Here is a 17,788-nt window from a genome sequence, read left to right as displayed (position 1 = left end):
GGCCATTAGATGAGAGGACAAATAAATACCTTCAGCTTTCCAAGTTCAAACTGAAACAAAGAAGTACTTGTAGGCTGCAGGAAGACTGCTGGAAACACTTTGGTATTAGGCTCCACCTGGAAATCAAAACAAATCGAAAGCTTTGCCCAGAGCTGGGCAAACATCACAGCTGGCTCAGCCATTGGGTGTTTTGGTCAACAATCTCATTCCAGTGACTACTAGCTGTCTGGTCATTCTCCACTGCTCAGAAATTCGCAGAGACCGGTTATCTATCAGCGGAGATTGTCACAATTCCACATCTTAAACAGTGTCTCCACTCAGGGCTGAATGATCTCAGGTCCTTTCACTTTTTCTCTCAGATACCTGTAGCCAGTAGCTTCCTCCAGTGCACAGGACAGGTAGGTATGAAGCTAACTCCCCACCAAAGGCATACCTGCTGTTGGTCACTGAACAATGTGATGTGCTTGCTCTTCACAGAGCCCAGAGACACATGGCACATGGCAGCACCATCATTCTCCACACCTGCCCATAGGAGATGATAACCGGGATAGGGTGGTGACTCAGGCAAACCGACATTAGTCAAGCAAGCCCAGGGAGATCCCATGGTAGGGTTTCTCAACCTTGGCACTGCCGACACTTCAGGCCAGGTGGCTTTTTGCGGTGGGAGCCAGCCTGTACACTGTAGGATGCTGAGTGGCATCCCTGCCCTCTGCCCACTGCACATCAGCAGCACTCTCTGCCCCCACCACAGTCATGACAACCAACAAGGTTCCCAACGTTGCCAAATGTTCTGTGAAGGGCAAAAGCACCCCTGATTGAGAAACACTGCTCTACAGGTAAAGACTATGAGGTCCCTCAGTGGAGTAACAAAAGGACACTGTCTCCCTCTCAAAGCTCTCATTCTCCCCGGGTTCCTCTGGACTCCTCTCCATCCTCTCCACCCCCTTTGTACTCTTCAGCATTCCAGTTCTTCTGTTGAAGGGTTTGGCATTTACTGATTGTGCTGCAGCTGCCACTTAGATGAAACATTACATTTATCAGTGTACCACATCAGGAGCTCCAGGTATTACTTGCTCCCTCTGATGGAGGAGCAGCCTCTGAATTCCGTATTACTAAAGTGTTTTCAAGGGAGAGTCACTGGAGTATGATGGAAGACTACATAAAGTCTGCTCACACACTGGGACTTTAATTCCACCAACTGAAACCTTTTAGGTTGAAGCAAATATAGACATTAGGAAATTCTTGCAACTCTCCCCATCTACAAATGAGGGGATGGCAGGTGTGCTGGACATACCCTAAGGTGACCCCAATGAGTCATCATTCCCCTAGAACTTGTGTCTTGCTTTCAGCAAATAGAATGGCAAAGATGAAGGACCTGTCACTTCCTAGATTATTTTATGTAAAACTTCATCTTGGTGGACTGGAGAGAAAGCTTCTCCAGCTGACCTTGGAGATGTGAGTAGCTATACTGTTAGAAGGTTTATGAGAGGGCCACGGAACAAGGAATTCTTGGGGGCGGAAGGTGGAGAGAGTGGCCCCTGGCTGCAGCCAGCATGAAAACAGGACCTCAATTCTACAAATGCAAGCAACTGAATTCTGCCAACAAGCACGTAAGCATGGAAGAAGATACTGAATTCTAGAAAAGAATGCAGCCTGGCTGACACCTCAACTGTATCCTTGTGAGACCCTGGACTGAGGACCCACTGTGGCCAGACTCCTGATCCATAGAAATCATGGGATAACAAATATATGTTATTTTAAGACGCCAAATTTGTAGTAATTTGTAATGTGACAACAGAGAATGAATACAGTGAGTTTTCTTTTTGTCAAAGCAATTGTCATAGGTTTTCTTTAAATAATGAACTTTCTCAATGCATTTAGACATAAGCTTTACAAAACCACACATTTTTATGGCTATGACTTAGAAGATTACATGATTTAGTGCTTTAGTGCTATCATTTGTTCATGATGAAACAGGCTGGACTGGTTAAACCCCAGACTTTCACCCAGTACATGGTCCTTCCAGTACACAAAAATGGCCTCACATTTCAGGTAAAAATATTTGGTTTATACTGGATGTTCCACGGATGATATGAAGAGATAAGTGCCAGTAAAACCAAAATGTGGAGTAGACTGCTAGTACTGCCTGCCTCTGCCTGAAATAAGCTTTGTAAAGGACTTTCAACAGATAATGATGTAGTACCTATTATATACTTGCTTTGTGCCAGACCCTGAGTTCATGGTGATGAGACATGAATAGGAAATGCTGATTTGATGTTGTTCTGACTTTAGCTATAAGGCAGGAGTCATCCCTGGGCTGGCTCCCAGATTTCTCAAATGCCCAATATGTGACATCTAGAACAACTTGTAGGCCTCAAGTCACTGCAAACTGAAGGGAACAGAGCTCCTGTGGCTGAGGAAACTTCATCTGGACCAGTAGGAAGCCCATGTGTCTGTGCTAACAGGGAGACAGAAATGCATTCAGTCGAAGGCTTCCTTGGCTGAACTAAATCACACCAGTATAGGGAGCCACAGCTTGAAGAGGGAGTTTTATTTTCAGGTCCCTCAGGACTGGTTCCTGCAAACTTCATGAACTGCCCAAACTCCAGGGCTCTCCTCAACCCTCCCTGCAGGAAGTAAGTGCTTTTGAGAGCATTTAGGATGCCCTGGGATAGGTTTATTTTCCACCACGCAGAGTATACTCCCACATGATAAACAAAGGAAATGTCTCTTCAATCACTAAAATAAGAAGAAAACACAAGTGTGGGCTCATGAGGGTGTAACGAGGATAAAAATGGGCAATTGGCAGTGTGGTAAGCAGGATTCTAGAAGGCCCTCTGGGACCCCTGGTGTTACTCTTATGATCATGCTATGTTGTGTGGCAAAAGGCATTCTGCAGATGTAATGCAATTGTACTAACCATTTGGCCTCAAGATAGGGAGACCTTGTTGGCCTTTTCAAATTGCACGAGGCTTCTAAAAGCAGGAGTTTTCCTGCTGGAGGAAGAAGGGAAAATCAGAGAGAAAAACTGCATGTGCCCTTGTTGGCTTTGAAATGGAGGGGGCCACGTGTAAAGGAATGTGGGTACCCTCTGGGAGCTGAGAGTGGCCCTGGCTGATAGCCAGCAAGGAAACAGGGGCCTCAGAATCTATGACCTAAGACCCATAATCTCAAAGAACTGCCAATACCTTGAATAAGCTCAGAAGTGGATTCATCTTAGAGCCTCCAGATGAGCCTGGTTCAGGCCCAGGGCACACTTTATGTTTGGCCTTGTGAGAATTTGAGTACCCAGTCAAGCCTGCGGAACTCTGAAATAATGTGTGTTAAGCTGCTAAATTTTGTGGTAACTTGTCAGGCAGCAATAAAAAAATGCCTACAAGGGGATTTCCCAGCCGTGGGTCAGTCTGGCAACACATACTTGGTGAGCATTCACTAGGTACCAGGTACTGTTTCATGCATGGGGAGGCAGCAGTGAGCACAGGAGAGGGCCTCTGCCCTCAAGGAGCTTACCTTCTAAATGAGGAACTTACATGCCCATGGATTGTGCAACCAGCCCAGATTTAGCACTGCCGTAGTATGCCACTGACATTTTCCCTTTTGTATTTGAGGCACCTTTCATCACTGGCTGATCTGTTTTGTCCTTGCAATAATGGACATTCTTTTTCTAATCATGTGTGACGGTCATGGCACAGGAATAGTCCTGAATTGAAAGCTAACCCCTCTTGTAAATCTGAACCTCATAGCTGCCTCTGTCTCAGACTGGTGTGCCTGGAGTGGCAATCACTGAGGAGTATCTCTTGAATGTAGATTTTATTTCTCAAATTCTCCACTGATTATATTAAGTGGACAGAAAAATGTGTTCAAATTGCTTATCACTATTTAATGGGGAGGTCTAGAAACATTGTTTGGGAGACTCCTCTCATTATTTTGGTTTCTAGTCCTTTCTGAATCTGAAAGCCAGTATATAAATATTGCTGGACTGTTCTTCTTGAGATAATTGAAAAATGAAAATGGCTACAGCTGTGGAATAACAACGATCCCACTGTCAGGGACCAGATGCATGGCAGGACACGTTACTGTCTCGCCTGGAGTGAGAAGGGGGCTGGCTGGGTGTGAACCTCTCAGGTTTCTGGACAGAGTCCTGATACTGTCTCCTTTGCAGCAGCATTCTTAAGGGCAAGAGTCAGGACTGGGATTGCTGAGCAGGGTCATCAGGATTTCTATGCACGGGGTGGAGGAAGGCTCTCCAGGAGGTAGGGTACCAGCACCCAGCCAAAAGAAGACAACTGACCAGCCTATGTCACCCAGGAGGATGGTGAAAGATGGGCTAAAGCTGCCACAGTGTCCTCCTCTTCAACATCACAGGTTCTTTCCTGAAGCAGGCAAGTCACTGCTGCTGCAAATGCCATTTTAAAAAATTAATTATTTTTTTTGAACTTCCAAAGATCAGCTAGTCTTAAAAGTTATGAGATGCTTTAGCGTTCTCTGCAGCTCACGGAGGACCCTTCAGTTAAACTCATTTCTAAAGTTAATGGGAAAAAGCCAATGGATTCTGAAGGACAGCAGTAATGTATATAAAACATTTCTCAGGGGATTTGGGGGTGGAGGAGATAGAATCATGAAAAAGTACTAGAAGAATAATACTTTACTTTCTGCCTCAAAGCCTGGCTTTGTGAGTGCATCTTTCTGGAAATAGCTGGTTAGGCTCCAGCTGCTGAAGCAAGCGTGCCAAGTGGCGATGATTCCACTTTCTCCCAGGAGGAGGAGGAGGTGCAGAGAGGGTCATGCACTGCAGGAGGTGCTGGAGAGACAAGGTGGCGGCCTCTGTGCCAGCAGGCTGCTCCCCACCCCCAGGAAGGGTTTGGTCCATCTGTTCTTAGTCAATGAACATTTCAGATGGGAGGTGGCTACTCTGTCTGCTGTCTACCTTACCCCATTCTCTCCAACCACAGGCCAGAGAACTGGCTGCCAAGAGGCTTTTCAGCCTGGAGGCTGTAACCTGAGGCTGATTTAACAATCAGGGGTTTTATCCATGTACATCATAGCAGGATGTTTTTAATTTGCTATAGTTAGGTAAACTGGTGACCCTGAAAAACTGTTGGATGCTCTAAGTACTGCATGCCACTCTCCTGCTCAGAAACCTTCAATGGCTCCCCATTTCCTATCTATATCTCCCTAGCTTTCCAAATAAATTTCTTACCAATAACTGTAAGAGCCCTATGCGATGTTGTCCACAGATCCCCAAACACACTTTCTGCTTCCCTATCTCCATAATACTTCTTGAGCGATGTATTCAACACTCTTCTCTTTCTACCCATGAAAATTCGTTCTTTTTTATTTTTATTTTAGTTTATTTTTTTTAAGACAGGGTCTCACTCAGTCACTCAGACTGGAGTACAGTGGAACAATCATGGCTCACTGAAGCCTTGACCTCCCCAGACTCAAGTGATTCTCTCAGCCTCCTGAGTAGCTGGGACCACAGGTGTATGCCACCACAGCCAGCTAATTTTTGTATTTTTTGTAAAGCTGAGGGTCCACCATGTTGCCCAGGCTGGTCTCGAACTCCAGAGCTCAAATGATCTGTCTGCCTCGGCCTCCCCAAGATACTGGAACTACAGGTGTGAGCCTCCATGCCTGGCCCGTAAAAACGCTTTTTCCTTAAAATAAATAAATAAATAAAGATTTCTCCTTAATGAACATTTTCCTGACTGCTCGTGATGGAGTGAGCTCTTCCTTTTTTGAACTCGTACAGCGTTCTCTGTCTACAAATAGTTGTGACTCTCCATTCTACCTTGGAGAGTCAAGAATGTTTAACATAGACATTAATTCCTTAACCTCCCATCTCCCATAGTTTGCTCTGTGGAACTCCAGGTTCATAGAACATTGCTGATTCTTAAAATTAAAAAAAGTGCTTTTCTTTGTCAAATAATTTGAGAATTGCTTGGTTAGATAGGTTTCTTTCTGAAGTATTTCTCCAATATTTCAGCGTGCTAACCTTCATTACAAAACTTCAAGAGAAGGATGTGATATGTGGCAGTTTCCCAAGCTTACCTGGCCATCAAGGATGAAGAGATCAGGCTGCTTGTGGTTAATGACAGGTAAACCTACATGTGTATAACAGATGGTTTTCCTGAGTAGCTCTATGGAAGTTCACAGTCCAGGAAATGAGGAAACACATTATTTACATAAATGTAATTTTTTTTTTTTGAGATGGAGTCTTGCTTTGTTGCCCAGGCTGGGGTGCAGTGGCGTGATCTCAGCTCACTGCAACCTCTGCCTCCCAGGTTCAAGCGATTCTCTTGCCTCAGCCTCCTGAGTAGCTGGGACTACAGGCATGAGCCACCATGCCTGGCTAAATTTTGCATTTTTAGTAGAGACAGGGTTTCACTGTGTTAGCCAGGATGGTCTCAATCTCCTGACCTCATGATCCCCTCGCCTCGGCCTCCCAAAGTGCTGGGATTATAGGCATGAGCCACCGCACCTGGCCTATAAACGTATTTTTAAAGCATCTTATAAGGTAGTCATAGGGAATGTGGATAACCTTTTTGCAAAAGGGTATTTCCTGGCAAATTAATCCATTTTCATAGGTTTCTATTTTGAGTACAGAAGTTTCTTAAAGTGAGAAGTATTTCTGTTCACCTTTTACATCTTGTACCTTGTATAGTGCAGGTAACAGATAAGGCTGCACAAGAAATATTTATGAAATAAATGAATAACATTTACAGCTCAACACCAAGGAGAAGACTTTTCGTCCTCTGGAAAGATGACCGGCATATTGGATCAACCAATAACTATGATTGCCCAGCCCTTTTTTCTCCGCCTACAATGAAGTAACTTTGTTGTTGTTTATTTGTTGTCCTAAGTGGCCCATGGCCCACGTGGGCTCATCAGCTTGACAGACTGTGGCAGGAATGCTGAGTACGGAGAACAAGGAACACAGTCATAAACACCAGGCCTGGGATAGCCCTGTTTCGGCCCCAGAAGCCGCCCTTACCTGGTAGCAGGTGCCCAGTTCCTTTCCATTGGCTGAGAAGGACAACATGCCCATCGCCAGATCCACGAGACAGCCGATCTCCAGGTCCACGTTGCTCCGATTTGATCTCTGGGAACTGGCTACAATGTCCCCACCCCAGACCATGTAGCAGTTGCTGCGTTTCACGCTAGGAGCCAAGACAGGAAAAGGCACAGACTCTGGACTGGGGCAGTTTGTAATCAAGACTCAGGAATGAAATGAAAAATGAAAATGGCTACAGAAACTTTCCTAGGAAGCTTTCTGTTCAGCCCCAAATACTTTTTCTTAAATGAGTTTATTTAGCTTCAACCCAATTTACTCAGACACAAACCACTCAGAGTAAGGATGTGGCAATCTATTCAGGCTACCTCCTTCCAAAGAGCACAATGTTCAGAGAACTGTTTCCAGACTCAATGTCAACACACCTTTGTGAAACAGATCATGGGAATGGCAGTATACCACCAAAGAGACGGGAAACTGAGGCACAAAGTGAATGACCACCTTCGGCAAACTTATATGGGGATTTGGAATAAGAGGCAGAAAAAAAGTCTGGGTTCAGAGTCCCTGTCTGGTAACCAGGGCAAAAGGCTGTAAAACACTTGAAAACTCGGGCCCACATTCCTTAGGATGGCCGGCCTGGGCTCCCTACAAAGTAGTTTTTCTCTGACACCTTGCTGCTACCTTGACTTATATGCCCCTGTCCTTCCCAGTGCCTTGGAGTTCTGCCTCCCGCACTACCAGCTAACCATCAACTTAGGTGCCTTGCTTAGCTTTCTGTCTACCAAACCCCAGCATACAAAACTCCATTACAGGTATTTATACTTCAAAGCAAACTATAATAATGAAAAAGTCCTTAAGGCTCCCAAAGCCTGATTCCCTAATTGTAGGATTTCACATCCCAGGTGAGCCGTGGAGATGTGCAGTGGCAGAGGTGATTCTCAGATTCCCCCCACCGTGGGCAAGAGACGGCTGATTCTTTCTCTTTTTAAGCCCACACTGGTGTACGTCAGCTCAGGCACCTGGTCCCTCGAAGTGACATGACATGACTTTTCTCAAGTTAAATAAAAGGGTGATGCTATACCTGATGCAAGAGCAGCCCCTTTAAACATCTTAGGGTCAGTCTGATGTGACTCAGCTTGGCTTCCTGTTGTGGTCCTCAGCATGGAGGGCAAGGCCACACAGGGGCAGGGATAGTACATTTGGCACTGTGGGGTGGGTAGATCCTGGAATAGATCCTGTAAACTCTGAGAGTTGCTTCACCTCTCAGGATGATGTTCTCATTTGAAAAACCAAGGGTTCAATTAGGATTCTCCGAGGTTCCTTCTGCCTCTAGAAGTCTATCACTTTCCCCCTCTGTAAGCATGCCTTAATCTCCTGTCCTCTCCTTTGGGACAATGACAAGTCCTCTCACTTCCTGTGAATGCCCTCAGGCAGGGGCCAGTGCAAATAGCCTCTTTCAAAGAGTTATAGCATTATTAGGGTTCCATAACTGCAGCCATGTTAGTACTACTTTTTAGTGATTAAGGTGCTAACTATACTGATGACTAATACAGAATTCAATTAATAATGTATTAAAGCTGTGGGAATGTGAAGTGGCTGACTTTGGTCATGTATCAAAGTTCCCAAATTAAAAATGTCCTAAAGCACCTGTAAACGGATTTTGTATTTATTTCTTATTACATAGGACAAAGAAGTAAGAATTATTGAATATGTACCATAAAGTATGTCTTATCCTAGGTGCTAAAATGTCAGTTAATGTTCACAGTAAGTATGGCCATGGAGGCTCAGATAAATCAAGTAATCTATCTTGTATGGTAGAGCCAGCAAACTGGAATTATAAACTCAAATGAGGTGGACACTTCTGCCTTTTCTTCTGGCTGAAGAACAAAGCCTGGATTGGTCAATTACTTTAGAATACTTTCCTTTCTAATCTAAACCAGATGTTGCTTATAGCATCTATTTTGGCTCTCACAATGATGGACATTCAATAATGGGAATAATAATTATACAGTTGACCCTTGAAAAACATGGGTTTGAATTGCATGGGTCCATTATATGAGGGTCCACTTATAGGTGAATTCTTTTCAACCACACATGGATTGAAAATACAGTATTCACAGAGTGCAAAACTCACGTATAGGGAAGGCTGACTTTTCCTATACCGGGGTTCAGTGCTGACTGCGGTCATTGAGTATGAGTGGATTTTGGTATAGGCGGAAGATGCTGGGGCAAATCTAGCTCATATACCAAGGGATGACTGTAGTTGATATTTATTGAGTGTCTGAGTTGAGGCACTGTCCTAAGAATTTTTCTATGAATTAACTTATTTAATCCTCACAATACTCTGTGATAGAAACTATTATCCTCGTCTTTAGAGGAGGAAATCGAGGCCCAAGGAGGTTAAGTGACTGGTACAATGTCATACCCCCTACGAACCCAAGCAGTTTATTCTAAAGCCAGCACTTTTTTTTTTTTTTTTTTTTTTTTTGAGACAGAGTCTTGCTCTGTTGTCAGGATGGAGTGCAGTGGCGCGATCTCGACTCACTGCAACATTCGCCTCCTGGGTTCAAGCGATTCTCCTGCCTCAGCCTCCCGAGTAGCTGGAATTACAGGCACACACCACCACGCCCAGCTAATTTTTGTATTTTTGGTAGAGACGGTGTTTCACCATGTTGGCCAGAATGGTCTCAATCTCTTGACCTCGTGATCTGCCCGCCTCGGCCTCCCAAAGTGCTGTGATTACAAGCGTGAGCCACTGTGCCCAGCCTAAGCCAGCACTCTTAACCAGCTGCAGGTCCCTCATGACACAGTGACTGTGACTCACCTCTGGCCACTAGTCTTTGGTGAGCCAACATTCTCTAAAGGGCACTGATTGCAAGACATTCCTGTCTTTGTAGGGAGCAAAGGCCAGCTTGAAAAACAACTTATGACATCTCTACATATGGCTGTATAGGGAAAAGATGCTCCTGTACCTCACGTAGGTGGGGAACAGATGGAAACCACAAGCCATGGTCTCCTGAGTCACCTCTGGAGCACATCTGGCCAACAATCCCTTCTCTGGCAGCAGTGCCAGCAGACCAGTGGGAGGGTATGGGTATGCCTAGAACGCGCTTGCCCTAAAGTTTCCTAATTTCTATTTGGTGGTTATTATTCATGAAGTTTCAATGTCTCTTTTATTCCTTATGCTTTCAACCATTATAAACTCTTGGGAGGAGGAGTTCTGAGTATATCAGTTAGTGTGTGATGTGGTATATCTTTTTATTTCTTCTGAATCAACTTCTCTCAAGCACCCAGAGATTTTCTCTGTCTTGTTCTGATGTTGTAGAAATTGGGACTTGCCCAGAAGTCCTGGAAAAAAACTCTGAGAGAGATCACGTACCCCATTCTCTGTCTATATTTTCCATCTCTGGGTCACGATTTATATACATGATGAAACTCTTCTCTATTTTCACTAGCACTTTTTCTCACTGTCATAGTACCGGTTTGTTTATTTGAAGTCTGTGCTTCATTTTCTCCTTTTAAGACAGGCCAAGATGTCTCCTTCTTTGGGTGTGGGGTGGAAGAAAAAGACTGGGGGTAGGGACTGAGAAGCCCGATGCTAACCCTGCCACTTGGGAGCCCCCTTACCTTTCGTGGACCCGGCCTCTTTCATCCCCTAGGGTGACAGTCACTGTGCAGTTTTTATTCAGGTCAAACTTTTCACTGTACAAGTGATAGTCTGGAGTCACCCATCCGACCCAGACACAAGATGGATCCTGTCCAGCAAAGATGCGGATGGCATAGTAGCACTGCTGTGGAGAGACCGCAGAGGGGAGTCAATGGCCCCCAGCCCCCATCCAGTTGAAGATAGGAGGCCCAAGACACAGAAATAACACAGCAGCTCACTTGGCCCCCCCCCCTTTTTTTTCTGGAAAAGTACACACTAGTAGAGGTAGACTACATGCTAGATCTGGAAGGAAGGCTGAATAGGGATTCTGGCTTCCTAAGTTTTCCTTTCTATTTTGCTGTAGCATCTGGCAAAGCAAATGCTTAAGCTAATCTACCACCCTTTGCCCAGAAGACGCTGTTGCTGAAATCAGGAGATGCTGTGGATGGAAGCAGTGGCAGCTGCTCAGAATGGCAGTACAGAGCCCTAACCATCTCCTGGGCACCAGAGCAAATCTGCGCTGCAGGAGAGAGCAGCACAGTCCCTGCCCTCAGAGAGACAGTGGTCAAGGGTCAGAGCATTCCTGTCATACTTTCTCCTTCTAAAGGGAAGTCCAGTGCTTTTTTTCTGGAAAGTCTTGAAAGAGGTTGCTTAAGAAAGAGTTCATCTCATGGCCAAATGTGCTTTGTGTAGCTGTCACACTCAACTACAGTCAGTATTGAGAAGTACAGCAGTTTTTGGCAGGGCTCATACAATTCATGGGGTTATCACTATATTACAACAATAGCTACAGCACTGAGGCAGGTGACTAGCTCATCATTTTCCTTATGAAACGGAGCAGATTCATTCTTAATGAAGTGGCTCTTATTGTAGTCTGTCAAATTTTCTTGACCGGAAGAAAAAAGGGTCAGCTAGACAAACCTGGGCTTGAATCTTGACACTGCCAGGTATTCATCATGTGACTTTGGACAAATCATTTGTCCTCTCTGTGCATTATATTGTGCGTAATATTATCCATTTCAGGGCTTGCTGATTAATTTAAAATGGAGATTAAATGGGAAGGCGACAATGTGCCGAGCACAGTGTCCCACACACACTAAGTGTGTGATTCACTGCAGCAAGAATCTTATTCCTGATGAGGGTTAACCTACAAATTCAGGACTGTTGGATAACTTTACAGAAGGGTTGACACACATTTCTTCCACAGGCTTTTTTTTTTTTTTCCCCAGATGCTAAAGAAGAATGAGAGAAAGAAAGAAAAATCAGGAGTTGCTTTCTGACTACTGTCTAGGGACCAAAAGTAGCTTCCATCTTCTGCGATGGCTTCTTGCTCTTCTTCTCATTTGATTGCTTTTAACATCACTCCTAGCACTGCACAGAGACATGGGGGAGCTGACTCGCAAAAGTTTACACAAAAAAAGCAAACCAAAAGATTTAATTGAGCACCCTCCAACTGATGCTCATTTCAATCAGAAAGGCAGTGTTGGATTCCTGATGGCAAATGGGCAACAAGTACCCAATGATGCCCAGTTAGGAGCTCCAGGTAGAGCTTTTGCTTTGCACTGAGTAACTGTATTTCTTTCCCCCACTTGAGAAATGCCATAGATGTGTTCTGGAAGCATCAAGATGGATATTAAAAGACGTAGTAATTGGCAATTAAGAGAGGATCTCTAGACAGATCTTTGCTATAAGGGGCATATTACCAGGCACAACAAAGAATCAAATAATTAAAACCACAATTGAGCACATTTACTTACTGTTGTTGTATGAGAGAGTATTTCTTGCATCTGTTTCCTGGGGGAAAGATAATCCATGTTTTAGTTATTCAGCTGTACAGAGAATCCCACAGTTCCGACAGGCAATTGATCTACCTTCAATGATCAAGGCAAGTTTAGGAAACTGGCTACTTCCTAAATACAAGTGATTGCAACCAGTCTTGGGACTTATTCATTTGTAAGCTGTTAACACAAGGCAGGGATGTGACTCCCAACTCTTATCCCTCAGCCCAGATGGTAAGTTAGATGGTAAGTTGAGAGTGAGGATGGAAGACTGCAATAGTATAAGCAAGGATACCTCTGAATAGGTTATCCTATTCTCTCAAGTAGCTGTGCTTGTTTAAAAGCTTGGTAGAAAGCAAAACTCTAGAGGAAACCCCAACAAGACAGCTCCAGGCAGCAGACATACATCAATGATTAAAAATAGACATCAGGGGAAAGAAAGACAGCAAGGAATATGTTCCTTATCAGGAAGAAAGAAGTCACATTGCCCATGAATCACACAGCTGCAGAGTTGGACAATGCCCACAGATATGCAAAGAAGGCAGTATCTGCCTCCAGAAACTTCTAATTGCACACAAAAGCAAAAATAATTGCATCCTCTTATGCACTCACAAAACACAGGAATTGTGGGCAGCAAGGAAGGTAGGGGCTCAGAGTTCAGGAAGAGCAGAAACTTTTCCAGCAGATGCGTCTGTTTAGCATGATTGGCACCTTAATTATGCACTGCACAAACACACACCTGTACTTGCATGCACATGTGTGTACACACATTCTCATTTTTTTTTTTTTTTTTTTACCTGACTGAAAGCAGAGAGAACCCTATCTATGGAGTTCCTGTGCTGAGTTAGGGTAAAAAGCAGAAAGCCCACTTTACAGCAGACACAATGAGTGCCTCTGAGAACCGAAGGCCTCACCCTCACCTTTTCTGGAAAGCTTCACTGTCCAGACAGGGGCTGTGGCTGAAGGAGGAGTGGCACTCGACAGGCATGCTCAAGCGGCAATAGATCATGTCAGCGTTGCTATTCTGTGTGCCAAATGTCTTATGGGTCACCTTGAGACACGGAGGGCTGTCCATGGTGCCATCAATCCTCATGACCTGGAAACAGGACAAGTCCTTACCTTGACATACCAAAGGGCCTGACCTTGACCCAGTCCCTTTTTCTCTCATGGACATGCACATGGCAAGGCATTCTGTGAACTATAGAAGTAAGTTGTGTCCAGTGATAACCAAACTATGATTCTCATCATTACTTGGGCCTTGTCCTGTAGGAAGAAACAGATCTGCTCCTGGCTAGGGAAATTAGAGATTTAAAAACATGCTCACTGGGTTCTCTGTAAGGCCAAGGGTGGAGAATAAATGCCAGAGGGGGGTGGCATCTGGGGGACATAGCATAGTGTCCACAGAGGCTAACCTTTTAGGTCAGGGGGCAAGTGGCTAAAGAAGATAATCTTTCCAAGGACCATGCTTGTCACTGGGCATGAGAACATCTAAGGGAAGGGGCAAAAGTAATCCCAAAGCTCAGGAAGGATGTCCAGCTCCTGAGGAGGGCACCCACCCCACCCAGCCCAGCTCTCATCTCTGCCACAGTCACGGCCTGAAGGCTGAGGCTAGGAAATCAGCAGTTCCTAGGCATAAGCATTACAGGGGGCAGAGTTAGGGGAGAAAAGGTCAGAAACTGATTTTTGCAATTTGTGTGTGGAGAGGGAAATGGGGGGATTCAAGCGAAGTGAACTGAGGCTTACAATAATAATTTTCTTATAATCTGAGCCTCTTCTTTGCTCTCTATAGAACTGTTCTTGTCCTGGGTCCTATAAGAGTACTTCAATTCTATTTTTCTACGTAGAGGGCCTCTAGGGTTTCATGACCTCCAACAGTTTAAGAGTCACTTTTCTAAAGTAATGGTTAGGGAGGAATCAGAGAGAGAAAAGTCTCTACTATTTAACTAAGGAAGAAAGTGGGGCATTAAGGTTGATCCTTGTTGAATTCAGATGGGAGGATGAGTTAAGGAACTAACAGTGAGGTTGAAGCAAACCACTGAATCTACCTTGACTAAAGCTGCAATGGGGCTGATTTGTCTGGCGTTTTTTTTTTTTTTTTTAAATCAACACTCTCCCCCTTATCCACCATGGAAAAACCATGGTCTGTGAACCAAAACAGAGGCAAGTCTAAGTCGATGTAGGGCCAGAACTAAAGTTAGGCTCCTTACAATCTTTGGCTCCCCTCTGCTCCCCCTAGAAGACGGGGGATAGATTAATCAATGATCAGACGTCAGCTTAAAATCTTGGCAACACCATCAAAAAATTAAATAGGTCCTACAAGACATCAAGTCATGAGTGGGTAACAACATACATATTCAGTACATATAATCTTGAATATAGGTATGGAACTTCTAAATTTTTTTTAATAAAAAAAATTGTTTCAAGGTCTCTCTCTGTCACCCAGGCTACAGTGCAGCAATGTGATCACAGCTCACTGCAGCCTTGAACTCGCGGGCTCAAGGGATCCTCCCACCTCAGCCTCCCAAGTAGGTAGGATTACGGGTGTGAGCCACCACACCCAGCCTGAACTTAAAAAAAGAAAAAAATCAGGAAAGTTTAAGGTCTCCAGATACTATACTACTATGACAATAACAGTATAGGAACATCCAGAGCAAATTCAGTGTCCCAAAATGTTGAGAGTTTATCTGTAAGGTTTCATGTGCAAGGCTGATGTCTCTCATAAGATGCCACTGAGCTGCCCCAATTAAGATGCCTGCAACTGCAGCTCTGAGGGCCAGCAGGGAGGTGGCTGGTAAGTGGCCAGGGCATGGACTTAGGTAAGCAGCTGCCTGTTGACAGGACACTTAGGGCAAGCTTAGGGCCTTGGCCCACCTGACCTGCCAGGGCCACGCACATCATGTAACATTACCTCTATGTGTGGATGATCCTTTGGCACGTTGACAAATGTCGGGAGGCGCTTGCTGAACCACATAGCAACATCTCTGTTCATGTTGACAGCAAAAGGCTCAAAGCCCTCTTGGAGACCACACATGGTATAAAACTTGAAGGTACTGGCGTCTGTCCCGAGATTCATGCGGCCGATCTGAGATAGCCCCAGACAGCAGATGGGCACGAAGCCTGCAGAACAGTTAGAGAGACCTGCTTTAGCCCGAGGGCACCATCCCAGGAAACTGTGAGGAAGCTGAATCTTTGCTTCCTTAAGGGCTTTGACTCCCAGTAGGAAAGATGGGACACAACCCATTCTTTCTTTCTTTCTGGCACATAAAATCAACAACAGGAGGCGACATGGAGACCACCACTGTACATGGTACATAGGAAAGAAAAGAGAGCTTGGTTCAAAATGATTTGGGAAAAACAATGATCCAGTTAAGAATATTCGTAAGATATAAATAAATATCAACTGGAAAGGCAAAAGTAGTAGGAGAAAAAGTGAAATTCTTTATCTGTCCCTTAGTTAAAATTGATCTTAGGCCCTGGGAAAATTTAAATACTACCCAAAACAATGCAGTGAGCCTAAAGAATGACTTGGGGAGATTTTTTGCCACAAAAACAAAAAAATGGGTAACTATGTGAGATGATGAATATGTTGTTTTGCTGCACTGTAGTAGCCTTTTTACTATCTCTATGTATTTCATAACATCACATTGTATACCTTAAATATACAAAATAAAATTTATTTAAAATAAAGATGACTTGGTGCAAGTTGCCCAACTTTTCTGGACCCCAGCCTCTTCCCCAGTGACATGAGAGGTCCTTCACATTTCAAGAGTAGGATTCTAAGAAGTTTTAAATGCTAGCACTATGATTGTGCTTGTTAACAAAATACAATTTACAAACACCCAGTCTCCTAGCCCACTCTCCTCCTTGCCTACTCAGGAAGGCAGAGTTTCAAGCAGGAGCCAGAGAAAGCTCCTCTCTTCCTTCCTACAGCTATCATCTCTCCAAGCTCACATCTGTAGCTTGATCATATTAAAAAACTACCACTCAAAACAGACCAAAGCAGGAGTTCAAATTGTTTGGTGTTCTTGTTTGTGGGCTATTTATAAATCATAATTGTGGACCAACAAATCAGCAACACAGGGAAAGCGCTAATTATGTTGGATTTGGGAGGATGTGAGAGGCAGGCAGGTGGCTGGGGGACCGCTGGAGGCTGCAGAGGGTGCCTGGAAGGGTAGGAGAAGTTCTGAGGCTGCTGGATGAGGCAGGGACTGGAGCTCCCTACAGAAGAAAGTGGTGTCACTCCCTAGGATAAGAGTGGTCATTTCAGGGGACATTTAAAGGCCAATTTTGGGAGCATGTACATCTAACAGTAAAAAACTTTCTTTCATAGACACCAAGGCCAAGATGCACTCTTCCTAGATGGGAGGCTTATATACTATTATCTAAGCCACGAAGTTTCTATGTAAATAACAAGTTACATAAGTGAAACGTAAATCTCTTGCAAGCTATGTGGTTGCTTTTAGAAACTATAAACTCACTTAGGATACACACGTGTTTAATACCGTGTCTAAATAAAAGAGAATGTCAATGCGGTCCTAGCAAAATGGCAGTGATGTTTGTACAAAAAGCCTCCTCGCAGCACTGCCAACTGAGGACAGACTAGGACCCCTACACCTCTCAGGACAGTCAATGGACTGGTCCCTTGGACAAGCACCTGTACATGTAACATCCTGAGCACTGCTATGCTTCTGGTATTTTTGTGATAGGGGCTGCGATGGATGAAACCACCTCCTTTCTATAGACAGAGATGTTTATAAATAAAGAACCTTTGGAAATCTGATTACAGTGTAGAATAAGAATTGCTTGCCAGTAAAATTCCTAGGCTCCGCATTGGGAAAGATGGTTTTGCTATGTGCCATGACAAGATGTAAAGGAAGAAGAAGCTATTCCAATCCCAAGGAGCTTACAGAAATGGGGACAAGGAATGGAATATAAAAGAAGGAATGTGTTTGCTGCAAACCATCCCTAATCTCAAGACAGTATTTTAGTTATTCTACTAAGGGAGGTAACTAAACCAAGAAAACCACCAGTATAGGTTTATCTTGGAGCCATGAACACGAAGATCATGAAACAGTCCAGCCTTGATGTGAGCACAGAATAGGATAGCTTAAGAAAACCTCTCTATTCCATTCTTCTCCATGAACCTGGATGGTGCAATAAGTGAGCAGCAGGGGTAAAAGCCTCAGTGGGAAGCAGCAACAACGAGGATTTGACCTCAGGACATAAAAATAATGTCCTAGTCACAGACCCACTGACAATGTAAGGGAGAAAACGTAATAATTGCATAAGACTTCTTTTTTTCTAAGGATGTTGAGCTCCTCTTCATTCCTAAGCACCAGTAGAGAGGACAGC

At 44.3% G+C, this 17,788-nt stretch overlaps 1 protein-coding gene across 1 annotated transcript in view; it reads right to left on the bottom strand.

Moving 5' to 3' along the window:
• RYR3 (ryanodine receptor 3) overlaps positions 1-17,788 on the bottom strand; it is a 566,641-nt gene that overhangs the window by 209,072 nt on the left and 339,781 nt on the right. Inside the window, exons 28-33 of the mRNA XM_063652550.1 lie at positions 15,345-15,553; positions 13,357-13,532; positions 12,416-12,452; positions 10,640-10,803; positions 6,995-7,160; positions 30-116 (exon numbers count right to left, since the gene is read on the bottom strand). Coding sequence (XP_063508620.1) covers positions 30-116; positions 6,995-7,160; positions 10,640-10,803; positions 12,416-12,452; positions 13,357-13,532; positions 15,345-15,553 — 839 coding nt within the window. The remainder of the gene's footprint in view (positions 1-29; positions 117-6,994; positions 7,161-10,639; positions 10,804-12,415; positions 12,453-13,356; positions 13,533-15,344; positions 15,554-17,788) is intronic.

The sequence above is a fragment of the Pongo pygmaeus genome, chromosome 16 (assembly GCF_028885625.2).
Source record: "Pongo pygmaeus isolate AG05252 chromosome 16, NHGRI_mPonPyg2-v2.0_pri, whole genome shotgun sequence".
Lineage (NCBI taxonomy): Eukaryota > Metazoa > Chordata > Mammalia > Primates > Hominidae > Pongo > Pongo pygmaeus.
The sequence above is the reverse complement of the archived record's forward strand: the minus strand, read 5'-3'. Positions and strand labels throughout refer to the sequence as shown.